This window comes from Canis lupus, chromosome X, assembly GCF_003254725.2.
Source record: "Canis lupus dingo isolate Sandy chromosome X, ASM325472v2, whole genome shotgun sequence".
Lineage (NCBI taxonomy): Eukaryota > Metazoa > Chordata > Mammalia > Carnivora > Canidae > Canis > Canis lupus.
Window position 1 is genome coordinate 8938299 of NC_064281.1, and position 27524 is coordinate 8965822.

The following is a 27524-nucleotide window of genomic DNA, read 5'->3' on the forward strand; positions in this document are numbered from 1 at the left end:
CTGCTCCTTACTGTTGAGGGGAGGAAGTAGGAGAGAGGCCCAGTCCCTGGAAACAGCCTTTTCTGCATCCTGGCTTCCTCAGGCTTGTGTGGGGAATTTGCACAAGTGCTTTTGGGAGTTTGCCAACCAGGCCAGAGGCTGCTCTAGTCCCTCCCTCTATGCCCACTTCTGTCCCCCAGCTTCTGGGATTAGCCTCTCCTCTCCCGGGACACAGATTCCACATTTCCACCTGATGGAAGGGGTCCATCGAATTTCAGTACTTCCCCTACATCAGACCCACCTTGTAGAACTTGTATGAAAGTTGAGTTTACTATTGGTTCATTCCATAATGACTTTTCAGATATTAACTTTTACTGAGTCTATTGAATGATAACAAAACAAGGCATTTTTTGGACTGATCTAAATATCTGAATAAGACAGTCTTTGACACATCCCTGTTACTCATTTCAGTCCCTGAATTTTTAAGGGCTGGTGGAGATAATGTATGTTAATCTCTCAGTGTGATCATGACCTAGGAGGGTAATGGGACAGCAATTCTTGATTCTTTATTTTGTTTAAGATTTTATTATTTATTTGATAGAGCAGAGCAGGGAGAGGGAGAAGCAGACTCCCCACTGAGCAGGGACCCTGACTTGGGGCTCTATCCCAGGACCCCGGAATCATGACCTGAGCCAAAGGCAGATACTCAACCCACTGAGCCCCCCAGGTGCCCCACAATTCTTGATTCCTAATGTAGTTCTTGTTATTGAGTGAACATACGTGAATGTCTATCAAGGGTCAGCTACAGGAAGCGTCGCGATCAAGGAGAACCGAGTCCTTGCTTCACGTAGCTAACAGCACCCAGAAAAGATCACAAGCCACCTGGCAAATTAAGAAAGAGAATGGGAGACGCAACGGAAGCTGTAGGAGGAACACCTGACCCTCTCCCAAAAATCTAGAGCAGCATAGTCCAATAATAATCTGAGCTACATGTGTTATGTTAATTTTTCTGCCAGCCATATTTTAAAAATAAAAAGCTGCTGAAATTTACTTGAGAAATATATTTTGCTTTATCCCATATGTACGCAAAATAGCATTGTTTCAATATATAATCAATGTATAAAAAGGTCCAGGGGATCCCTGGGTGGCTCAGCGGTTTAGTGCCTGACATTGGCTCAGGGCATGATCCTGGAGTCCCAGGGTCAAGTCCCGCATCGGGCTCCCTGCATGGGGCCTGCTTCTCCCTTTGCCTGTGTCTCTGCCTCTCTCTCTCCGTGTCTCTCATGAATAAATAAATAAATAAAATCTTTAAAAAAAAAAAAGGTCCGGAGACATTTTGTATTCCTATTTTCCTATTAAGTCTTTGATGTCTGATGTATATTCTACACATGCCTCACATCTCCATTCCCTCTCACCATATTTGCCGTGTTCAATAACTCTGGCGTGGATTGCCTGGCTGCCTCAGTCGGGAGAACATGCCACCCTCGATCTTGGGTTGATCAGTTGCCTCCCCGTGTTCAGTGTTGAGATTACTTAAATATAAAACCCTTTAAAAAGAAAATAAACTATGTGTGATGTTTGGCTGCCATATCGGACAAACCAGGTTGACAGAAGGTTTCTTGGAGGATGAAGCATTAGGTCTTGGTCATTTGGGAGAATGGCAATGGGAATGCTTCCCTGCTTGATGAATTAGGAACTTTCAACACTTCAGGGCTAGAGAAGGCAGGTGTCTTCCCAGAAATACATGAAATTCACTGTAGCCTCTCTTGGAAGACAAGGGTTGGCCATTTATCCGAATGGGGATATGAGGTAGAGGAGCAGATGTGAGGGAAAGGACATTTTGGATCTATTGAATTGGACTTACCTCTGGATGACCAGGGAGAGGAGTGAGATGATCAGAAGTCTAGGAATTTGGAGTCTTCAGTGTGTATTGGAGTAATGAGGCTTCAACAGAGAGGACTGAATTTTACAGCATTTTCAAGGTTGGGTGTAGCCAGTGCCATTTATCCTACAGTGTTTGCTTTCCATTGGGTTAGATTTCTTCATTTTTCCCATTCACCTCAGAGGAACAAAGGTAGTTATAGGTACCATCACAAGTTGATGTCCACCGATTTCGACTATATCTTTCATACCTCATTATCTTCTATAAATAAAGTTGGGGTTCTTGTGATGTTAAAAGGACGTCTGGATATAGGATACTAGATCTTTAATTATAATATTTGTATTTCTACTCCTTCATGAAGTCAAGACCCATTCTGTGTCGTTTAGGGGAATTTATAAATTTTATGTTAATAGGCAAATTCATTTACTAAAATGTTTAGTTTTTACCATGTAGTTTTTTTTTCTTCCATCATATTAAGTTTATGCATCATATTGAGGCCCGTGATTGGCTCAGTCGTTGAAGCTTATGGTTGGTTCATCTCCTTGGGGTCGTGAGTTGGGTGTCCAGCTTACCTAAAAAGTTTAAGCATCGTATTTACTAGTCTTTTTATCCCGATTGTTTCTAATATTTAAAAATTTTAAGTTTATATATTAAGTTTTTTCTTTAAATATTTTTAAGTAATCTGTACATTCATAGTTGGGCTCGAATTTACAACCATGAGATCAAGAGTCGCATGCTCTACCAAGAGAGACATTCAGTTGCCCTTATATATTAAGTTCTGATATAGAATCTGTGTATGAGAAGATTTAATATTGTTGTTGTTGTTGTTTTTTTAGTGAGGGAAATCTAATGAAATAGCCTGCTTTGTCCATAAATATGAACTTCAAAATCGAAAACATCACTAGCGTCTCGGGAAGTCTGCTGTTCTACGATATTTGTGACTAGTAGTACTTGTGTGGGTCAGAGGACTCACAATGGTAAAGTGTGCCATTTGCTGGATTCGTAGAAATATAGTAAATGAATGAAATGCTTCACGCCGGAACATACAGTAGATGCATACGGTGATTTGGAAAGGATAAGATTTAGTCTTCTTTCCATTGGCAATGGCAGAAGGTGTATATTTTTGTTTCATTCTCTTAAGAATTGATGAACGTAAAGGAGTAAATTTTAAAAGGAAGAAAGAAGTTAATTGCTTACAGAGTGCAATTACTGCCTCTTCTTCCTGCTGGGTCCTTGGAGCCTAGCTAAGATTGTAAAATAACAGATGAATGGGGGTGCTGGAACAGAAGGAGAAATACACAGCCCATAAGCCAGCATGGTGATGGCTGAGCCTCTGGGTTGTTTGCATTGCAAAGGGCAGAGACTGTGTTCTTTAACTCTGCTGTGGTTTTGAAGATCCACCATCGATTGGTAGTGCTAATATCAAGTATTTTATGGCTGCAATTCATTATGGATGCTCTTGTAAAATCCCTGTGAAAGAAATCAGCTCTTACAGAGCTGCCAAAAGCACCATTTGGTTTCTGTTATTTTAGTTACAGGTATAATCAGATGTTTGCTTATTGCTCTAGTCATTTCACCATCCTAAATATCACAGCTTTAGTTGTGCCCTGGAAAAACTCCAGAGTTTACTTTCACTTGTACCCATCGAGCTCCATGTTTAGGCCAATCCCTATCCTGGTCATCCCAGACTCACTCCGATAAAAGAAAGTTCAAGACCTTTAAGAGAGATGTATGTGTGTAGGATACGGGCTCACTTAGGACATCACGTCACCTGGACTTGTACAACTCCCTGGTTCTCACTCTCTCCCTCTTCTTTTTCTCTCTGTCTCTTTCTGTTTCTCTCTCTCCCTCTCTCCTTCCCACACCCTTCTTGATGTAATACAAGATGAAATCTGAGTGATTTCAGGGTGGTACTGCTTGGCCAAATCTTTCTGTAATGTTCCAGATAGTGAATATTTCAGCCTTTGCAGGCCATTCGGATTCTTCCCCCACTCTTCAACTCTGCCATTTTCTCGAAAAAGCAACCATATGCTATACTTAAATCAGTGTGCATGGCCATATTCTGATGACCTTCTATTCACAAAAGCGCCTGGTGATTCACACCCATGGCCTGTCATTTGCCATCCAGTGTTATGTGGAATAGAGGGGAGATACTTTTACTACATCCGATAGCTAAGCCCTCGTGAGGGAGGTAGCACAAGAAATGGGCCACCTCGGAATATGTAGAGTTTTCGTAGGGATTTTCATTCTAGTTTATTCTTTGATGTTCTCAAGTTATGCTACTTGAGAGCCGAGAACAGGTGATCAGTTTGTGGTATTACACAGTTCAGTTGAGTTGTAAGATACAATATGTGCTCAGTAAATTCTTTCAGACAGAAGTAGGGTAGGGTCTTTAAGGAAAGTTTTCCACAGCTCTGAGTCTCTGCTGGGCTAAGAAATGAAAACCACAACCAAAGCTGAGAGCCCCGCCATGTCTCATGTACTCTCTATGGTTATGGACGCTGATAGAGCTTCTAAGGTAGACACTTACTCTAGAACATTGCCCAGTAAAGCAGACCCTTCGAATGCAGATTACAAGTCAGGCTCTGTGATTTTCAACAGAAATGATTTAGTCTCCATTTAATGCGTGTGCACAATGCTCCTATATTAAATGTAAGATAATCACAAATGTGAAGTGTCACTATTATTCATGAGACCTACTTTTGTTTTCTTTTTTCCTTATTCAAACCAGTTACGCTGGGTCTGCCCAGGTCAGTGCCAAGGAACGAGTGGGTATTGACTTCCACCCTTCAGGATACCTGCCAGTCCAACCTCAAAGGACTCAGAGACACCTGTGAAATGGTCTGCCCCGAGTCTAGCTGAGATTCTTTACTTTCCGTTTTCAAAACATGTTTAGGTCTAATACTCAGGTGGGGTTCCTTGGACCAGCACCATCACCTGGGAGCTTTTAGGAATGTGGAATCTTGAGCACCAACGTAGACGTACTGAATCTGAACCTATTTTTTAACATGATCTTCAGATAATAATGTATGCATGTGAATGTCAGAGGATGATTTAAGGGGCAGTTTTCATCATGAAAAGCTTTTCAGCCCTTTTCTCATGAATGTATGCTGTAGTTGCTAACATCTCTTTCCTAGAGATATTAACGGTTGTAATATATATTATCATTTGCAGAAGAGCAGATTTTCAGACCTTGTCTAATAAAAACTTAGCATGCCTTGTTTCTAATATTATGTTTTCCCATAATTTGTAAGTCTGCACACTTTGTAAATAAATGTCTTCCTTGCTGTGGATGTAAATACTCCACAATGTAATAATATTCAGAGCTCCTGTTCTTCCCACTGTTTTATGCCCTTTCTTCTCTAGGATACCTCGTAGGGAAATGTCATGATAGCCTTTGTTCTGGTTTATAAAATGATCCTATGTCTGCGCATCCAAAGGTAGCAGAATTTCCTTGTGCGCATTACTTGACCCGGGACAGGAAATTTCTGGATCTTTCTCTTTTCAGAGTTAACTTACCTATACTAGGAACAGCTGGAATGGAGAGTATGAATGAAGGGCAAATGGAAATCGGAAAAGATAGACAAAAACTAAACCACGGAGTATTTTGCATAATCGCGCCATTTATCTTGCAAGAGTTTTTATTATACCATTCATGATCAATATCCTTGTTTCCCACGCTATCAGGAAAAGGTGAAGGTAGAATGGGCAATGTTGATAATTTCTCAAAGAATATTCGACTTTCCTTTCCCCTGCAGAGTTTCAGTTTGACTCGGACTCTCAGAGACTTTCTGAACACATACATGATCATTGGGGTTTCTCCCCATGCGTCATCAAGACCTCAGGCTTTGATTTTAAACCCGAGCTCAGCATCTACTTGTACTTTCTCATTTTTTTTTTATTGTTTGTTCTTTGAAGACAATGGTCTGTCATCTTCATCTGTTGCACTACTCCCTATACAATGGTGCTTATTGGAAGCAATTTGAAGTTATAGAACCAAAAGAAATATGAGGAAAGTCAATAATGTTTGTGAAGCAACAGAGGCTGGCTCCCATTATGACCTGAGAATTCTCTCTTCCTCCTTTACAAATATTTTCTCACTTAGATCTTCACAGCTGTTTAAAGACTGCCCCCCGCCCTGCAACAAAATATAGCAGGGGAGGCCCTGAGGGTAGATAGGTATTTTTAAATATATGTGTTTATGTTTCCTCTGAGGCTTTTGTGCTTTCTATTCTAATACATTTTCAGTGACCTTGGCGATGTGCAGATACTGAGAAATCTAGTGAAATAATGTATTCCCCTTTGTTATCTAGGCTGTGTGTTAATGAAATAATTTTAATTTTCTGCACTTAGCATCTCGTCCACATTTGTTGCTTCTATGTTCATTGTTTGAGAAGGAGGAGAAGCCTTGGAAATGCATGATGAATTCAGGGTTGTGATGGGGATTGGCAACAGTCATATAAATGCAGGAATAAATCCAAGAATCTCTGTATTATATGACTCTACTTGAAAAGCCATCAGAAATCTTCCTCAATTAGATAAAAATAAAGTAACACTAGGTTGGTGTGTTTTGTTTACTTTGCAAATAACCCTTTAACAACATCGTAAACGCAGGCTATCCCTCGGGATTGAAGCCAGACCACACGTTTTAGTGTGACAGTGTACTTCCTTATACTTAAATGGGCTGTAACATTCTGTCTTATTGTGTTAAGGATGTCAGCAGGTGTCCTATAAACACCTGTTCTTTCAGGATTGTAATTCAACCATAAATAAAGAATTCTCCAGCAGACTCGGACACAGCAAACCAAAGTCAAGCATATATATATATATATATATATATATATATATATATATATATATATATTTTTTTTTTTTTTTTAAACAAATAGACTTATTCTAGCTTGTCAGATCCATGCCTTTTGGTCGTTTAGAATATGTGAATAAAGCTATGTGTTATTAAGCATCATACTATTTGGTATTAATACCATCTTATAACCTCACATTTGAAAACCCTAACACAATCAACTTGTGATATTGTTTACTTAAGACCAAAAAAATCTTTATTTGAATTCTGGAATGCAACCACTAGAGTTGAGTTTTTCAATTATGGTTTTAGACTTCCTACATATTGCATATTTGAAATACTATTCATCTAGATAGTAGTCCTATTTATAAGACAAGATAAATGGTTCAGAGATTTAAATCTCCCCATAAATATTCAGGTACATAATGGATTGAAGTATAATATTTTATCCTTGGCTCAAATGCTGTTGAAAATAGGAATCTTGGGCTGCCTGGGTGGCTCAGTTGGTTAAGCGTCAGCCTTTAGCTCAGGTCATGATCTCAGGGTCTATGGATTGAGCCCCACATTGGGCTCCCTGTTCAATGTAGGGTCTGCTTTTCTCTCTTCCTTTACCCCTCTGCTCATGCTCTCTCCCTCATGTAAATAAATAAAATCTATTAATAAAATAAAATAGCAATCATGTTCACTGTTTATGACTGTCAAACTGTTACCTGTGTGAAAAAATAGTTTCATAGAATTTGTCTGTATAGGTCTCTAAAAATCCTTTTAAAAATTATGACCTTTGACTAAGAGACCTTTTTAGTTTTCAAAGGTGAACATTTTGAATTTTAATGGAGCCTCAAATCATGCGGACCAGCACTATTATTTTTGAATAAAAAAAAAGCAAGGCACAAAAATATAAATGACTTTTCCTTTTTTTTTTTTTTTTTTTAAAGATTTGTTTATTTATTTGAGAGTGAGAGTGACAGAGCAGGAGCAGAAGGAGGTGGGGCAGAGGGAGAGGGAGAAGTCTCCCAGCTTAACAGGGAGCACAAGTGAGGCTCTATCCCAGGACCTCAGGATCATGACCTGATCCCAAGGCCTACTCCTAAACAGACTGAGCCACCCAAGCGCCCCTATAAATGACTTTTCAACAATGTCACTATAAGTCAGATCAGCAAACTCTGCTGCTTGTGCCAAAGGTCCAGTCTTAATTCTCTCACTGAAGTTTTGTTAGAATACACCCCTTTTCATTAGTTTATGAATTGTGTGGCTAAGTTGATATAATGATAGAGTTCTCTAGCATAAACCCACTTACCCTATGACTTTTAATGCTGAATATATTTATTATCTGTTTCTTTTCATGAACATTTGCTTGTCCCTGTTATCAGTCACCAATGTAGAATTTCCTTTCTGGCCTTCCTGGCTAGTGTTCTTCCATTTATATTCTTTCTCACTTTGAGTTCTCCAAAGGTACATATTGCATCCTCTCTCTTCCTTCCTCTGTCTCACCACTTTCTTCTTTGTACTAATCTCTTCCCTTTTTTCCAGTTGGCACCAAAGTGCGGAGAATTTTTAAATAATATTTCATTATTTTACTAAAAAAAATTGTTTTTTAAAGATTTATTTATTTATTTATTCATGATAGAGAGAGAGAGAGGCAGAGACACAGGAGGAGGGAGAAGCAGGCTCCATGCTGGGAGCCTGACATTGGGACTCGATCCCGGGACCCAGGATTGCGCTCTGGGCCAAAGGCAGGCGCCAAACCGCTGAGCCACCCAGGGATCCCCACTAAAAAAAATTGTTTTTAAATTTCAATGAAATGGGAAATCCCATAGCTAACAGATATCCGTGTAACACACCGTGCTAAAAGTTATAAAGCAAGGCTAAGAATCTTAAGAAAATTGGTCTGTAAAAGCAAATACTTATATGATAAACCATAAACTTTAAAAACTGATCAAAAGACATATGGATATCTTCAACAAACAACGAAAATACAACTTTCACAATGGATAGCTAACTTGGGAAGTGTTTGAAGTTTCTATATACAGTTTATGAGCATGTTCATTGATAAGCCAGTTGAATTTGGCTAAGTTTGATAAGTAGCAATATACTCTGTGAGTCATCTATTAAAAAGTCAAATGTAAACATGAATCTACCTCTTAAAATGATGAATCTTTGCAAAAGTGTTTTAATAACACATTGGAAAATTACCGTAGACCATATGGCAGATTTTGCCAATGTTGGGTTTTATTTATTTTATAATCACTGTCGAGTTCTCCAACAATGCATTTGGTGGGTCGTCAGAGAATTTTAAGTTTCCATATTACAAATAAGAGAAAGAGGACTGACCCTTAGATGAAGTGGGGGAAAAATACTTAATTTTTAGTATGGGTGAAATAGTTGTATTGTTGGCTCATTGTATAAGGAAGAGTTCTTTATCTTTTGATGCTTGAATATCCTAGGATGGGACTCCTAACTGCCAAGTTTCAATGAAAGAATAATGTGCATGGAACAAACCACAGCTCATACCCTGTGGAGGTTGGGTGAGATGTTATCCTGCTAGTCTAGGTCAACAGTGTTATCAATTCCCCAAGGGCAAACATCCAGTCTGCTTATCTCAGGTCCCATCCCATACAATGACTGCCATGAAATTCTACAATGAAGTGTCTTGAAGGATTTAGGAAATCAATTTAGTGTCCTGAGAGCACTAGCTGCTTGCAATGGCAAAAAGTCCTTAGATTGCCTTTTGGCCCAGGGAGTAGAAAGCATGCATTATAGAGTGGCTATATTTTCCACACAGTGTAGCACACCCTTGCAGAAAGGAGTCAGTACATTGAGTTGTCATTGATTTTTATCTATCATCTATCTATCATCTATCTATCATCTATCTATCATCTATCTATCTATCTATCTATCTATTTATGATTATTTATTTATTCATGAGAGACACAGAGAGAGGCAGAGACATAGGCAGAGAGAGAAGCAGGCTCCTGCTTCCTGATCCCGGACCCCAGGATTACTCCCTGAGCCAAAGGTACGTTGGCTTCACAGTACATCAAGACATCTGGGAGGGACCTTTTCATTGCAGTGGGATGTTTGATTTCAAAGCCCTTCTTCTGGTGCTTATTTGTGTGCTGTTGCCCCTTTTCTGTCTGCCTGTGTTGCTGCACAAAATATTGGGGCCTCTGATAACTGTTCAGTTTCCTCATCATGAGTCGCTGGACACTTTGGGTTCTGCTTTTTGTTTGTTGTTTACGTTGCTATATTATGTTGTCATCTTGAACTCTGCTTTTGAGAAATTTTAGGATTCTTTGGGGCCCTTTCTGCCTTGTCCCAATCTCCTGCTAGTACCATGCTCTTGCACAGTAGCTTCTAAGAATTTGTGTGTTAGCTCTGTCAATTAACAGTGTCTGTTAGTCAACTAGCATTGCTAGGCACTTCCTGAACTCTGGGAGTCTCAGTCATATAGAGTCATTTAGAAATATTGGTCATCGTTGTTCATTGGGGTGTGAAGGTGGCAGCAATATTCTTTCTGTCATTTTTAAGATAGGTTTGCATCCTGAAATGATCATTTAATAGATACAGCATAACTAAATGCAAGGCATATAGAGCTTAATTGGATATTGAATCACACAGAAAAACCTATAAAATAGTAGTATCATTGGGGAAATTTACATATGGGATATATATAATATATTAAAAATAGTAAAATTTAGTTTGATATGCTGTTTTGGCTTTGCAGTATGTCATTTTTCTTTTTTTCTTTCATTTTTCTTAAGTGATAGATTCTGTAGAGTTTTGAGGGAAAGTGTCTTCCTGTCCGTTACTATGTAACATCCACATCCACTAGTACATATCAGATGACTCAATAAATATTTCAAATAAAGAGAGAAAAGGAATTGTAGAAATGTTGCAAAGTATAAATAATTGGTAAACCTCAGTCAGTGTTTCTCAGCTTCCACACAATGGACCTGTGGGATCAAATTGGTTTCTGCTGTGGCTCTGTCATGTGTAGAGTAGCAGCATCCTTGGCCTCTACCCACTAGATGCCAGTAGCATTCCACCACCCCCTCTTGTGACCAAAATGTCTCTAGATATTGTCAAATGTCCACTGGGGGGCAAAACCATCTCTTGGTGAGAACCACTGCTCTAGGAGAAGATTACAAACATGATTGCTGTACTCCTTCAACTTTTCTGTGATTGGCATTTCTCAAAATTATAAGTCAGGGATACAATCATGCTTGTGACTTCAAGCTCACCATCAATGATGAGCCATTTCCTACTTTAGGAATCTTGAACTGGAATAAGAAAACAAGGTTTTGTCAAGGAAACTAACCAAGTTCTAATAAGTTAACATCGATAAAGTTATATGTAAACCATTTGGGTCCTAATTCAGAAGAAATCATGAGGCTTTTCAGAATGCCAAGGTAGGAAGGTGTGTTGATTATATGGTGGACTCTTTGAGGCTCTAATGTCCATCTCTTGTATTCCTGGACCCACACGGGCACTATCATACTGCTCATTGTGGAGTTTGCTCTATAGTTGATTGGTATTCATTCGTTTGTTTGTTCAAACAAATCCTATTATAAAACTGTTTCCATGTGCCAGATTATGCACTGAATATTTATGTAAGGAGCAGTTGTGGATTTGGGTGCAGTTATGCAGAATCGAGGCTTGGTGGCCAGAGTTGAGGGTTGTTGATCCTGGAGTCCCATGAATCTTCTGTCTTTACATCTTCATCATGCAGAGATAGATCCACCTGGCCACTCAGCAATTAAAGGCAATATTAAGAAGTCATATTACTGGCTCAGTGGTTGAGTGTCTACCTTTGGCTCGGAGCATGATTCTGGGGTCCAGGATCAAGTCCCACATCGGGCTTCCTGCGAGGAGCCTCCTTCTCCTCTGCCTGTGTCTCTGCCTCTCTCTCTCTCTCTCTCTCTCATAAATAAATAAAATCTTTTAAAAAAAAAAAAAAAAAAGAAGTCCTGTTACTGCTTTCATGTGTTTAGATCTCCCCTCCAAAAGCAATTGCTAAAATTCCAATTTCTGTATAATTTTGAAACCCTTACTAAACCAAGCATAACAGGACAACTTCTGTATCAGCTCATTTAACACACAGTATGTATTGCACAGCTAGCATTGCCAAGTACTACGTGAATTCCAGGGATATAAAGATGAAGGAGATTCACCCCTGACCTTCTGGAAATCAGAATTGGTTACGTAGCATAACAGATAAAGGTGGCAAGGCTAATGAGAAAATTTCAAGTTTCAATAAACATATGAACATGCAAACGTTCAATTTTTTTTTTAAATTGTAGGAACTTTCAGCATCTTATAATCTAGGAAGACATGTATTCACAGGTATTTGTAATTACGTGATATAGATGCTACCTCCATAGTGCAAATTCATTTCCAATCGTTATTGAGAAGCAAGGTAGTCACTTTGGGGTGAGGCTATTCAGGGACTACTTTATGCAGGTAGTAACATTTGTAATGAGTTTTGTAGCATGGTTCAAGTTTAGTGGTATGTAGAGGCATGTGGGTTTTGAATGGAGGAAAAAGTGTTTTTAGCCAGAAGTGGAATGTGAACATGAGAAACGTGTTTAGGGAATGATTAGGGAAGTTAGTTTAAAAGTCACAGGATATCGTTTTACAAAGCATGATTCTACATCGTGAATAAAAAGATTTGGTTCAGATGATTGGGGTGTTTATTTCCTGCGTTCATGAGTCTTATTTTCAGCATCTGTTTTGTTCACTGATGCATTGGCAGCCCCTTGAACAGCATGTGTCATATCCTAGGTATTCAATCAATATTATTTATGTGCATCGATATGTGCAAGCTGTAATGATAGTATCTAATTTTTATACTTAATCATTGTATTCCTTACAATAGTCCTGGCAAAGCTTAACTTTCAGATGATGATGCTCTTGTTTTGGGAAGGAATAGGGACCAGAATCAATCCACGTTTCAATGTCACTCTGTTTGAATCTAAATTCTGTGAGTTAGTCTTATGTGGAATTTTTTACTTCTGATATTCGTGAAATGGTAAAAGGGTCTCCGTATTTCTACATTTTTGTCTATATATATTTTTTTAGATTTTAGGATCTTCGTAAATCTGTAAACATTGCAAATCCTCTATCTTTTTTTATAGGTGCATAGTATCTTACCGTGTTTGTGTTAGAGTTTATTTAATCCATTTTGCACTGATTGGACCTCAGAGGGTTTAGACATTTGCCATTTGGATAGAAACTCCTAGGCTGTTCTCCATAGAGGAGTGTTGACATATACCCTGAACACTATGTTATAATGCGTATTTCCTTATAGCCTCATTAACACCTTGTTTTCAGACTTCCAATACCATCTTTGTACAATTTCTCCACTGAAGCCACCCAAATTCCATATGGAATCCCTCTTTTGGGGGGGGGTTAAAATGAAATTTTATGGGGATCCTGGGTGGCTCAGTTGATTAAACATCTGCCTTTAACTCAGGTCAAAATCCTGGGGTCCTGGGACTGAGCACCTTTTGGGGCTTCCTGCTCATCAGGGAGCCTACTTCTCCTCTCTCTGCTGCTCCCCCTGCTTGTGACATCTCTCTTTCTCTCTCAGTATCAAAAAAATAAATAAAATCTTTTTAAAAAATAAAATTCTATTTATAAAAGTAATGCATTCTTCCTGTAGGGCATAAGGAAAGACAATCCTACCAGAAACCACTCCCCCAAAAAAATCGCAATTTCACAAACTACCCCTGCCAAAAAAAAAAATCACAATTTCACAACTGATGGACAGCAACTTCAGATCCCTCCATACAGTTTTTCTATTCCTGTGGACAATGCCCTACGACCCAGCAATTGCACTGTTGGGGATTTACCCCAAAGATACAAATGCAATGAAACGCCGGGACACCTGCACCCCGATGTTTATAGCAGCAATGGCCACGATAGCCAATGACTTTCCCTTTTACATAGTTGATCATGTTGTGGTCATTCCTTTTGTAACCAATTTTTTTCATTTAACTGAAAATCTTATAGCAAAAAGTCTTCGTGTACCGTTTGGATTCAGGGCTGAATGGTATCCATTGTTGGATTAGCCAATCAGGGTGGCAACAAGCCCCCCTTTTTGACTGGTCATGAGATTTAAAAAGGAATAATCTATGAAAGTTCCTAGAATGGTACTTGCCTAATAGTATTTATTAATCTCATTACCTTGCCCTCTTCCCCTTACAGACTGTGAAATGCCCGAAGGCAGGAAGCTGCACTTTTAAGGCCTGTGACTCTCTGTGAATAGTAGCTTGCACCTTGGTTTCCTTTATTAATTCGATTCACACCTAGTATCTCTTATGTGCTAGATCATATTGTGAATAATAGTTTGTAAGGGTATAGAAGACCGCCCCTTTCACAGGTGTACACCCACCTTAGCAGCCCGTTGACATCAGGTGGGTACCTGAGAGCTAGGGCTTTGAACCCAGGAGTCAGTTCAAAAGCATTCCATCAAAAGTGGCTCCGACCTTGATGTGGTGAATGTTCCTACACATACCTCTATTGCCTTTCTGAGAATCCTCTGCTCCTGCGTCCAGTCTCTATTTTATTTTGTGTAGTACAAGGCTAATTATAAATGTCCTTCTCAATGCATAGTATTAGAGAATTCAGCCAGCTAATACATAAAACTGCACTTTGCAAACAGCAAAAATTTAATTCTGTGCAAACCTGTATCTGTCATTAATAGCCAACAATGTGTGCAATGTTTAGGGACACTAGGTATGTGAAGCAAATGAAAGTGATCAGAATAATTTTTAAATTTGGTAATTAAAATTACATCCAAATGTCTTTTACCATAGTTAAAATCTTTTTATAATCTTTTTAAAGATTTTATTTATTTATTCATGAGAGACACAGAAAGAGAGGCAGAGACACAGGCAGAGGGAGAAGCAGGCTCCAGGCAAGGAGCCCGATGCGGGGCTCAATCCTAGGATGCCGGAGTCACATCCTGAGTCGAAGGCAGACACTCAACTGCTTAGCCGCCCAGGCATCCCTAATATACTTAAACTCTTCTTTTAAGATTTTATCAAAAAAAAAGATTTTATCTATTTGAGATGAGAGAGAAAGAGAGGGAGACAGACAGAAAAAAAGTGGGATGCAGGCAGAGGGAGAAACAGATTACCCTCTGAGCAGGGAGCCTGATGTTGGGCTCCATATCAGGACTCTACTAGGATCATGACCTGAGCCAAAAGCCTACACTTAAGCAACTCAGCCAACCAGGCACCCAGTTAAACTCTTGATTAATACATTTTTGTTTGACTATAACTTTGGAATATATATATATATATATATATATATATGCTATTTGTTAATAATATTTAAATGAGTTTTTAACTACTCGCTATTCCCCATTTACTGTATTTTTTTTTGTATTCCTTGTTTAAACAGAAGTGACATCTTATAAATTATTGGTTGGATGACTTTTAGTTCTACCTGTATGGCTTTGATATTATTCTTATCTTATCAATCAAGCTTTCTCATGCACCTGCACTCAATGTGTCCAAAAAATGGCAATTGGATGGAAAGCTGTTGCCTCCTAAGTGAGATTGACATGCTGTGACGTGACTTGGGTACTACAGCCTGAATGAATGAAGATAGTTCTGTTCTGAGAGAGCACAACGCAGCTAATTTAGGATGTGTCTTTGTGTCAATAGCATGATTAACTGGAGCCAAAAGGCTTGGCCGGGCAAGTCCTCCCTGATCCATGGAGGCAGGAAACTTTGCAGCATAGAGGCCTTCGCCTACAATTGAGGCACAGCGCATTGGTCACTGTAGGAACAAAGCTGCCACTAGTCATGGAGCTTTTTTAATTCATCCAGTAACAATCCTTTTTTAAAGATTAGTTTATTTACTTTATAGAGTGATAGAGAACTAGCGGGGCAGAGGGTGAGGGAAAGAAAAGAATCACAAGCAAACTCCCCAGTGAGTGAGAAGCCTGACATGGGGACTGATCCCAAGACCCTGAGATCTTGTCCTGAGCAGAAATAGAGAATCGGATGCTTAACTGACTGAGCCACCCTGGAGTCCTCAGAAGCATTCTTTATTCAGTTGTCTCAATCCCTCTCTATTTCCTCTAATTCCTTTACCTTAAACCATATGGCTGTCACCTACTACTTTGTATATCACCTGTTTGTGTGTTGTGTGACGTTAGGAATTTTTGTAGGTTTTTGGGTACTGTAATCCAGCCACCACTTGGAGCAAAACAAATGAGAAAATGCTTTACATTCTGTAACATCATCTGTATCACTATATAACCTTGGGGTATTCTGAACATAATATTTGTGAGTCCAAAGAGATAAGGATGATCAAATTTGGGGGAAGAATTAGATTTTGTCAGATTTGTAAGGTTATTGCATATCCGGGATGAATAACTGAATGGATATGGCTTCGGTTTTATCGTATCTGAAATGGACATAATAACTCATTTCTCAATACCAGTTTCAAACAATTCAGGCTAATTCTGGCTTGTTGTCCATAATATTCCCAGGTATATAAATAAGCCCATATGCTGAAGTCACAATTCACGACACTGTAAGTATTATGGAATTTAGGGTAGGAAGCCCTGGGTGCTCCTAACTAGTTGTGTCACAGCAGTCGGCATTGTGCACAGGGAGTCGTTTCAGGGCCTGTTCCCTCTGCCCCACTATGTCCATCCCTCGTACAATCCATGAAACACACCGTGCTCTCTAGTCCAACTCTGTTGGCTGACCTTATTTCCCTCCATTGAGGACAATCCGGTGCCTCCATTGGACATGGGACAAGTTGCTCATTCTCTCCGAGGTACATTCTGCGTCTTTAAAACAAAAACACTATTGCTTTCGCAAGCGTTTTGTTCCATGATGACACCAATTTTGTATCAAAAGACATTCCGTATGTAGAAGTGGTGGTTAAACCAAGAGGTCAAATACTAAAATCACCTTCATTATAATGATAACCACTTCTAACACAACAGCATTTGATGAGACTATTCTCACTGAGTCGACCACTGGACCTCAGTGCTTGGCATAGATTAGTTGTCTGCACAGCCTGACTGAGAGCTGGATGTTGATGTTTGTATTTTTACACATTGAACTAAAACCCAGAGAGGCCAAATGATTTACCCAAGGCCTTGAGGCTTTCTGTGGAACAACCTTGGTTTTGAACTCTCTCATTGTGATGGAAAGATAAGATTCTGCTCGTTTTAATTTGGCTTTAAGTGGAAACTTTGAGAATGTTCGGGTGTTTTGTTTGTTTTTCAACCAAAGTGTTTTGAGCACATCAAGGAATGTGGGAAGAACTGTGTGTTCATCATTTTGTTTCTTTTGCACAACAATTTGATGAGCTAAGATGGGGCACGAATGTCATGTTCTCTTTGTGTTGGCGGTGAGTTGTGCCCTAGAGGATGTGTAGCAGCATCCAAGCCTCGTCCCCTGTACGCGCCTGCAGTGCTTCCACTCGCCTCTTTTATGATCACATAAAATGTCTCCAAAACAAGTGTCTTCCTGATGGTGAGAACCATTGACGGTGACTAAGGCTCTCTCACAGGTGAGGGAACCTAAGTACTTTAGAGTCCAGGGTCACAGAGCTCGTGAGTGGCAGCATCTGAATGCATTTGAATCAGGACTGTGGAGCCAGACCTTGGTCACCATCCTTCTCCCAGATATCATCCCTTTCTCCCATCATGAGTCCTGTTTCTCACCCACCAGGTCCCAGTATTGCCCTGTGGTTGGTTTCTAAGGTTTGGCCCTCTCCGGGGGGTAGATATGACACCAGGATTGGGTCCTGGGCTTAGAGGTGTGCACACAGCTAGAAAGTGTGCGTGGCTTCCACTGACGGTCCCAACACCAATACTGTCGCAGATTGACCCATACCCCTCGTGGCTCCTCTCCCTTCATCTCCTCTATGAAGATCTTTTTTGTCCAGGCCATTTTCAATCTGCTGCAAACAATAGATGTGAGAAGCACAGCACTGCAAAGCAGTTCAGTCAGTGGCCGAGAATTTCTGGAATGACTGAAATAGCCCTGGCAATGTAGGTCGCTATTTTGAAGGCTGAGCTAAGTGTTTGAAAGCCGTTCACACAACCATGATCTCAGGTTGAAGTGACAGGACCTGGGGTTGCAAGGAATCTCAAGGTGTGGCCTGAGAGCAGTTGAAATTGTCCCTGTGTACCCTGGGATCGCACACAGGACTGGGGTTACTGCCTCCTTGGGCAAAACTCTCTCATGTTTTTCCTCTGCTTCGAGAACAGCTGAACTCAACTTGTGACCTTGGAAGAAGGTATCACCTGGCTTGATTCAGCCCCTTATCAGCCTGCTCTTGCCTGACTGGAAAAGAATAGAGGACTGAGCCATTCACCCTTCTTCTATTTCGAGAACGATTAGAGACACCTATTGTTGCCTCACCCCTAAGTCCCTTTATTGTCTGCAGTGCTACGTTGGGATTTATTTAGCCGTGCCTTTTTAGCACATACTGTACTAAGTGCCTTACAAAACTAATTTAATGTTTTTCCAAGGACCTGGCCCATTACCACCATTTATAGAGAAATTGCTGGGACCGAGGCGGTTAGAAGTTGAGCAACTCGTTGAGGATTGTGGAAAAGTAGTAGCAGAGCTTGAGTTAAAGAGAGTCTGATTCTAACTCAGTGGTTCTCCACGTTAAGTGGGCATCAGCCTTGCCTGGAGGCTTGTGAGACAGAGCTCCCTCCATCAGGTGCCAGTCCCATCATCGCCTCCGCCTTTCCGGTTTGGTAGGTCTTGGGTGGTGGATATGAATTTGCATTTGCCATATAGTCCTCGTTGCTGCCACTGCTGTCCTGGGGCCACACTTGGAGAACCCACTGCTGAGATATTCAGGCTCTTGATTCAATCAGCCCAAATACAAATACAGAATGACTTTGACCAGTGGGTGGCCATCTTGGGGTGAAATCCCAATGCCTTGGCTTCATTCTCAGATACCTTGCCTCAAGTGGCTTGGCCTCCATCCCAGGCATCTGGAGTTAACAAGTTTTACCACGTGATTCCAACCTGCTGGGAGGCTTTTTCATCAGAAACCACTGATTTGGGCTGTAGTTAGCAAACTTTAATGCATGTGGGAGTCACTTGGGGATCTTGATAAAACACAGTTTTCACATTATGCCGACATCGCAGCGGATTCTCGGGCCATTGGATTTTCACACAAACTTTGAGTAGCAGAGACTAGTGTTCTCCACACTCCACAGCTCCCATATAAAATATGGGATGTCCAGTTGAATCTGGATTTTCAAGAAACAGCAAATATTTATTCTTTTGTATCAGTATTTCCCAATATTTCATGGGTCATAATTATAATAAAATTTATTCATTGTGTATTTGAAATTCGATTGACTTGGGCATTCCTGTTTTCTTTTGTTTGATTTAGTCTGGTCAATCAAGCAATACTATTCAAAACAGAATTATGTGAATTGCTTGTTTTAACATACACACTTACTCGTTCACTCACTCATAGATTCCTAGTTCTAACCCAGACCTCCAAAATCATAATTTATAGGGTGTGGTAATCTTTATAGTTACCAAATGATGTGAGGCGATTCTTACCAGGTAAATTTGGGAAATAGAAAAACCCCTACGTCATGACTCCTTGTTATGCCCCTGTCACGACCACAGACACCTGAGGAGGATGGGTAGTTTGGTTTCAGTCTAGTCAGGGAGCTGAGGATGCTTCATAGCACATCACGGACTCTGTGAGAGTTGTATTTGGTCCCACTAGTAGGTGAGGGCAAATTGTAAGGATTTGGGGCTTTGCTACTTTACTTCCATGGATAAGTTGTCTTCTTTGATTGTGGAAGAAGATCTGGGTATTCAATTATTTGAGGCGCTAGCATAGAGCTTGCAGATGAAATATAGCATGTCTAGTCAAATTTGAATTTCATAGAAGTGATGAATCCATTTTTTAGTATATGTAGCCCCCCCAATATTATGTGAGATTTTCTTATGCAGATAATTTGTTTTTTATATGAAATTCTCATAGCACTTGACATCCTGTGTTTATAGTTGGCAAATCTGGCACCCCTAGGGTGGAGAACATTCTTCTTCTTTTTTTAATATTTTATTTATTTATTCATGAGAGACACAGAGACAGAGGCAGAGACACAGGCAGAGGGAGAAGTTGACTTCCTGCAGGGAGCCCAATGTGGGACTCAATCCCAGGACCCCGGGATCACACCCTGAGCCAAAGGCAGATGCTCCACCACTGAGCCACCCAGGCATCCCAGGGAACTCTACTTTTATAAGCACAGGCCCATCTTCTCCTCTCCAAGATGCTAACTCTTTGCATTCCTGGTGGAAAAGATAGATCTTTCAGCAATTCCGGGATGGAGAAATGTCTGAGTGGAAGAGAGTTTCAGGAAGACACAGGGGTTGGAGCCCGGAAAGGAGTCCCTAGTAAAGGGAGCACAAACTCCGCTTACAAGGCTACATATTGTTGGGTGGACCTCCAGCAATCCCAGAGAAACAGGAGCAAAATCCCTCTATAATTATGACCCTTGTCCTTGATTTGTCTTAAGACCTTTATGTTTAGATACTTAGGGTGCTCTTTTTCGTTCTTCGTGCACTTTTAATTTGCTACATTCCATGTATTTTATGTCAGCACATTAAAAGACAAATTATTTGATTTTTTTGTATCAGCTAATGTCCTATTACTGAACTAACATTTGTAAATTTCTCTAGTATTAGCACTTCATTTGGTGTTTTATGACAAAAGACTTTATTGGAATACATCTTCATGAACTGTTGTTTTCTTCTTACTGAACATACTGTACAGGAGAGAATGTACTTTATAATAAAATTCAGGCATTCTAGGGGCTCCTGTGTGGCTCCGTCTGTTAAGTGTCTGCCTTGGGCTCTGATCATGATGTAAGGGTCCTGGGAGGGAGCCTGCTTGTCCCTCTCCCTCGGCCTCTCCCCCAGCTGGTGCCCTCTTGCTCTCTCTTGCTCTCCCTCTCTCTCAAATAAATAAATAAAATTTTTAAAAAAATCCAGGCCTTCTAATACCGTATTTTACACGTTAATTACATTAGGAAGCCTGTGTCTTGTTTTAGTGATTTAGACTCTGGTGGCTGTGACCCATGAAAGAGAAGGCTACCTAAAAGAGGAGAGTGTTTTTAGTAAGTTAGCCCTCTCTGGCATGGATGAACATGAACGTCCTGATACGTGCGTAACTTAGTCATCCAGTATAAATAGTTGCATTCTCTACATGAACAGTGTTTCGCTAGAGTATTTCTTCTGTTACCTCTTGATATCCTGTTGCTTTTGGAAGACTTTTCAATAACAGAATATGGTGTGTTCTTCCCACCAAGGGCTTGTGCTCTTGGTCTAACCTGAGAAAGGTCTCCAAATGCATTCTCTGCTACTTCGGGGAAATTGGCATTTAGGTTTTCTTGCCATGGGGTGGCGAATTCATGTGTTCTCTAACTGTAGGGAAGCAGCCCGTTTTTATAAAACCTGCAGAGGAAGTTACCACTGCTGACTTTTGGGCAAAGAAGAGGAACAGAAACTGTTGCCCTTGTCTTTTCTGTTAATAATGAACAAGAATGTTCCTGGGCCAAGAACGAATCCTATGGTGGGATTTTCTTCAGTTGCCCGATCTGTATTAGATTTGTGACCTTTGCTCCCCACACCTCGTGAAGGAGGTGGGCAACCTGAAAGGAGGTTGATAAAACAGCCACAAACTTGGTTTAAATTATGCAAAATAATTCCCGCCTAGAAATCTTACCGGAAATGGGCTTGTTTCACCGGCAGAGACTTGTTGCCTTAAGAGCAAATGTCTACATTGGGTGGGAGGTGGGGTTGAGTTGCCCTGTGTTCAGGGCAATTAAATGTTGCCTCCTTTTAGGAAAGCTAACATCCAGTCTTCGGATGCTTGCTGCAGGGGCCAGCCCCTGGCTAGGGAGAGCTGCCACTTTCACTTGTGCTTACTGTGGGTGTTGTACCTGGTGTCTCCTAAAATGCTCCTGGGTGCTATACACAGATCCTGAGTACGATGCCCTGGAAATGTTAGCACGGCTTTGCCCCCCACATTTCCTGACCCCAGTTTGCAATCTGCAAGTGCCTGGAAGATCTCCTAGGCCATCCAGAAATTCACATTGGGTGGGTGGACCAATGATGAAAGATGTTGGTCAATCCCAAATCGCTACTTCATATTTCCTCTTATGATTTTGCTCTGAAGCAATTTTGGTTGTGTTGAACAAACAGATGTCCTGAAGGTCCTCGGTGTAGAGGGAATGCAGGCTTCTAGAAAGTTTACATCTACATCTTGATATTGTGTGTGATAACTATTTATGTGCCACTCTTCTTAATGTCTGGTATCAGGAATGTGTAATGTCATGGAATGTGTGCAAAAATTTTGTTCAAAATGTGTATTGTGTCCTTAATAAATTTATTTAATCTTTTCTGAGCCATTCGTTGTTTCCTCTTCTCTAATGGAACACATTAATGGAATACATGTACTTACTCGGGGTGTCTGTGAGGAAGGAAGGAAAGAAGGAGGATAGTGTAAGGAAAACCGATGAGCATGGTACCTACAGTAAAATCACTCATTATATTTATTCATTTAATCAGCTGAGGATTTAGCCCACAGGTGAATGGTGCAAATCCTATGGTCCTTCTGGAGTTTGTCTCAGAAGAAATGTTCAGGTGTCAGGTGTAATGATATTTTTCTTTTTTTTTTTTTTCTAGCCACAGGACGAAGTCTTCTGGCTGGCCACCTCCCTCGGGAACCTGGGGCTTGAACCAGGTGCCACCCTATGGATGGGAGATGACTGCGAACCGGGATGGCCGAGACTGCTTCATCAAGTAGGTAGAGCTAACGGCTTAAACTGTGATATCTTCTCCATCTTCTGTGTCTCTATTTCCGACCTTGACTCAGAGAATTAACATACTTATATTCGTAGGCCATTAATCAAAGTGCTTAATCTCCTCTGACTTGTATGTCTTGTGACATGCAGTTGCTTCAGAGTTGGTCACATGCCCTGTTAGGCTGATAGTTCTTGGTACAGTAAGGTGATTCCGGGAAAGAGCAAAAGTGTTCATTAGTCAATCCAAGGCCAGTTGTCCCCACTGGAGGAGTGTCATTTCAATTGCATTGTAGAAATGGTCAAGACAGAGATGTTACTGGGTCATTCATTATAAAAAACATGAGCTAACAGGATTATATGTGTTCCTTTTGCTGACATTGGCTAAGATTTTGGACTTGTGTGGTGCGTTTTTTATTTTTTTAATGGGATAAAATGTGTATAATGTAATGGTAAATTTTTTTAACATTTTAACCATTTGGGAGTGTACAGTTCTGACACTTAACTACATTCAGAACATTGTAAAACTGTTAACCGCTCTCCATTTCTCAAACTTAATCATCATGCCCAACAGAAACTCTGTTGAAAACTACCTTCCCATTCCCCTGCTCCCTCTTGTAAGCTCTATTTTACTTTCTTTCTGTAGGAATCTACCTATTGTAGATATCTAAGTGAAATCAAGTATTTGTTCTTCTGCGAATAGCTCATTTCACATAGCACAATGTCCTCAGCATTGATCCGTGGCGTGGTTTATATAACAATTTCCTTCCTTTTCAAGGCTGAATAATGTTCCATTGTACATATTCCATTTTATGGATAGCCTTTGTTTGTGTAGCCATTCATCTCTCAATGGAAATGTGGGTTGTCTGTACCTTTCGGATCTTAGGAATAATTCTGCTGTGACCATTGCTTTGTAAGTATCTGTTTGAGAGCCTGCTTCTAATTCTTATGGGTATACACCTAGCAGTGTAATCACTGGATCATAAGATAATTCTATGTTTACTGTTTGGGTAAAGAGTTTTGGAGGAATCAGTGGTTGTAGTTCTCTGGTTTTTTGCAATTGTCTGAGATGAGTTTTCATATTGCACTTATCAAAAAAGCAAGAGTCCACCCTGCTTTCTTTTACAACCTATGTGGAATATTCTTAAGTATGAGGATTTTTAAAATAACTTTTAGACCAGCAAGCATGTCCAATCCTAACCGAACACAATTGAGTTGATACTGGACACCAAGGGAAACATTGTTCAGACCACAGCTGCATTTCTTTGTTCTTGTCAATCTGCCTGTGGACTGATAAGCAAACAGGGCTACTCGGAGGTGGAGGTTCTCGTTTATAAAGATAAAATTATTCCTCAAGATTATTTTTTGGGATTTGGTCTTTGCATAGCTCAGCACCTCCGCATGATTACGGGAATGATCTGTGTGGAAAACATATGAACGTTGTGCTTAGATTTCCAGTCTTTGTCACTCAAATCTCACCTCTAGAATTTCCTGTAATGGGGAGAGCAGCTCTCTTCAGAGTACAATTTGTTACTGATGGCCTGACCTTTTTCAGGTTGCCCTTGAACATAACCCACTACAGGGAGCCTATGGGCAATGGTCTTCTAGCTCTTCATGGCTTTCTTGAGGATATGATACCATAGAAACTACTCTGGGATTGGCCATGGGAGTAAAATCTCCCCAAAAGCACAAAGACTGGAAGAAAGACCAACAATTTTGCTTATATCCTCGATTCTGAGTTGTTCATTTTGAACAGTTTACCAAGTGCTTTCTATTGCTGAAAAGATGATATTTTGTCATATTGTGCTATTTTATAGCATGGTTATGAATTCATGCAGTTGGCTCAGTTCAGGTGGCCTAGATGCTTTGACTCAAAACAATAAGAATTTCTGTCAAAGAAATGCACTTTCTAAAAGATTCAGATTATAAATGTATTGAGGTATATGTTAGACTTTTTCAAGAAAATGAATTTTTCTTTTTCCTTGGATTGGGGCTCCCATACATTCCAAACCATTTGATCAATAGATAAAAACCCAAACCAAGGCCTGTTGTTTGTAGATGCCAGGTGTCATAGCTCGTTCTAGCCACATGCATTTCTCTTTGTATTCTTGACATTTTTAAGGGCAAGCCCAGGTGTGAATGTAACATTTACACTGGCCTACTGTCAGCTCTTAAAACCTATAAGAATAAAGCAGCAACTTCATAGAGAAAGCTACACAGATTACTGAATAGCAACATTAAAAACCGTTGTTACCAGTGCCACTTTTCCCAATCTGTAAGATTTTTTTAAAGTATGTATGTATGTATGTATGTATTTATTTATTTATTTATTTGAGACAGAAGGAGAACCATCATAAGTGCCTGAGCTGGGATAGGTGCAGAGGGAGAGAGAATCTCATGCTGACTCCCTGCTGTGCACAGAGCCTGATGCAGGGGTCAATCTCAGGAACCCAAGTTCATGATCTGAGCTGAAATCAAGAGTTGTCCGCTCAACATACTGAGCCACCCATGTGCCCCTAAATCTGTAGGATTTTTTTAGTGGAAAAGTAAGTTTCCACGGTTCTCTCAGACTCATTGTTTTCAGATGTGAAGAACACTACTTTTTTCAAAAGGGTTTGTTCTTTATCACTAGTGAGTTTTATAATGAATATCATCCTGATGGGTCTTTTTTTTTTTCTTATCTACTGAGTACTGTCGATTACAAAGAAATACTCTAATTACTCAGGTTTCTGTGGAGCTCTAGTTTGCAGTGTGGAGTATTTATCTACTCATTAGTTTTGTAAGTTAAAAGAACAATTTGAAAATTAAGCTGCGACTAGTAATTAGCACCTTTGCATTTAATTTCTCACTCTTTTACATATTCTCTTTGAAAGATGTTAGATCTCTTCTTTTTTTATCTTCTCTTAGGATCTAAATGATATCTCATATCAGACAATTGGTTTTGATGGTGGCATAACTACTTTCAAGTTATTAATGAAGCTATGGGAAGATCCAGGCTTCCCTTGTTCAAAGTTAGGGTCTCCTAGCTCAATAATGAGCTAATTCTATCTTGATGATTCCTTTAGAACACAGCCGAAGGAAGTTAAATGTGTTTAAATTTCATCTTCCTTTCCCATCCCCAATTATTTAGAGTAGAACCAATACCTGATATTTGATTTAAAAAAAAACACTGGTAATACATAAAGTTTAAAAAAAGACTTTAATGTCATTATGCACATATTTAGTGCCCATTTGTATAGTATTATATGTTCTGTAGACTACTGTTTATCAACATTTGCTGCACATTGAAATAGCTTCAGGAGCAGTAAAAAAATCCTGATGTCTTATTGTCTTAGTCTCCTTGGACCTTTATAATGAACTGTGAAAGAGTGGGTGGCTGAAATACAGAACTTTATTTCTCACAGTGCTAGAGTCTGTGAAATCCAAGATCAGTGGGCTAGTGGCTCAGCTGTTGAGCCTCGGCCTTTCCCTCAGGGTGTGATCCCTGGTCTTGGATCAGTCCCGCATTGGGCTCCTTGCAGGGAGCCTGCTTCTCTCTATGTGTATGTTTATGCTTCTCTCACTGTGACTCTCATGAATAAATAAATTAAAAAAATAAAATAAAAAAAGAAAAGGACAACAGTTGTTGGTATTGTCAGAAAAATATGAAATACATTTGTTTGAGCAACTGAGAATATTCTTTAAGAATTACGGGAGATGTCAAAGAAAAGTTGGTCAAAAAAAAGAATTGGTCAGTTTACTATTATTACCATTTAAGCCAGGGGAAATGAGAGATTCGGATAGGAAGAGAGAAACTGGACTGGAAGGAAAGTCTCAGGAAAGAATGTCCTTTTAAGAAATGGTGAGAGAGCCAGAAATAGAAGGAAAGAGAAAGAAGTATAAAGAATTTGATGTGCACTGCCATGTTTGCTATAAGAACAGCATCAATAAATAAGAGTTGTTGGTGTGGTTGTGGCTGTCGATGCATAAAGCTTAGAGTTGTAGATAGAAATATTGATATTGGGACGCCTGGGTGGCTCAGTGGTTTAGCGCCTGCCTTTGGCTCGGGTTGTGATCCTGGAGTCTCAGGATCAAGTCCTGCATCGGGCTCCCTGTGTGGAGCCTGCTTCTCCCTCTGCCTGTGTCTCTGCCTCTCTCTCTCTCTGTCTCTGTGTGTGTGTGTGTGTGTGTGTGTGTGTCTCATGAATAAATTTTAAAAATCTTTTTTAAAAAAAGAAATATTGATATTACCATAGCTCTTGATTCAGATACAGATGTAGTTGTGGATATTGGTATAAATGGATACAGAAGATACATATAGATGATCCCTATGTGCGCATATAGGACAGTACATATAGAGGAGTATAACCTTGTCTGCCCAGGAGCATCCTGGTTTATGAGTATTGTTCTGACATAATTAACGGACAGCACCTCCTTTTCCTCTTCACATGATCTAATTTTGGATAAAGCAAGTTTAGAAAATTATTGCGAGACCAAAGATTTCATTAAACCATGACAACCGACCTGAGAGATAGTGAGCTACATTGGGGAATTGACTCTTTGAGAAAAAGGTGAGATTCGCTGGAACTGAGATTGCCACATCCTCTGGATAGTCAGAGTAGCATTTGTTCCACATCATCAGACTATAAAGCCTCGCTTGTCTGTGCTTTGTAATGGAGTCTAATGCATGTTAAGCCTCCTATATTCCATAGCCTTCATCGCCACCCCTGGAATCACCCAGCCCTATTAAAGTGTGTCCAGCTCTACTCACCTCCACCTTTCCCTGGCTTACCCTCCCCATTCAGCATCATTAGAAATGGCCCATCCACCTGGTCATCTGGTCATGCACTTCCTTGAAAAGCACTCCTTGCCCCAGCCAACATGCCTCCACCAAACATTTATTGAACACAAGTGTATGCTGAGGATACCGAGATTAGTAAGACAATGTCTTACCTTTTATGATCTTAGAGTATGGTGCAAGCGATAGGTGTCCCATCATTCTCGACTGTGCAAGGTCTGTTTAACCTCCTCAGAGACATAAAATATATGTCATAGAG

General features: G+C 40.1%; 1 protein-coding gene across 3 annotated transcripts in view; it reads left to right on the forward strand.

Annotated features, from left to right (window-relative positions):
- The window catches only part of FRMPD4 (FERM and PDZ domain containing 4), a 566595-nt gene that overhangs the window by 346824 nt on the left and 192247 nt on the right, over positions 1-27524 (forward strand). For all 3 annotated transcript variants that reach the window (XM_025436476.3, XM_025436486.3, XM_025436469.3), the window contains exon 2: positions 22373-22489. In XM_025436476.3, coding sequence (XP_025292261.1) covers positions 22373-22489 — 117 coding nt within the window. The remainder of the gene's footprint in view (positions 1-22372; positions 22490-27524) is intronic.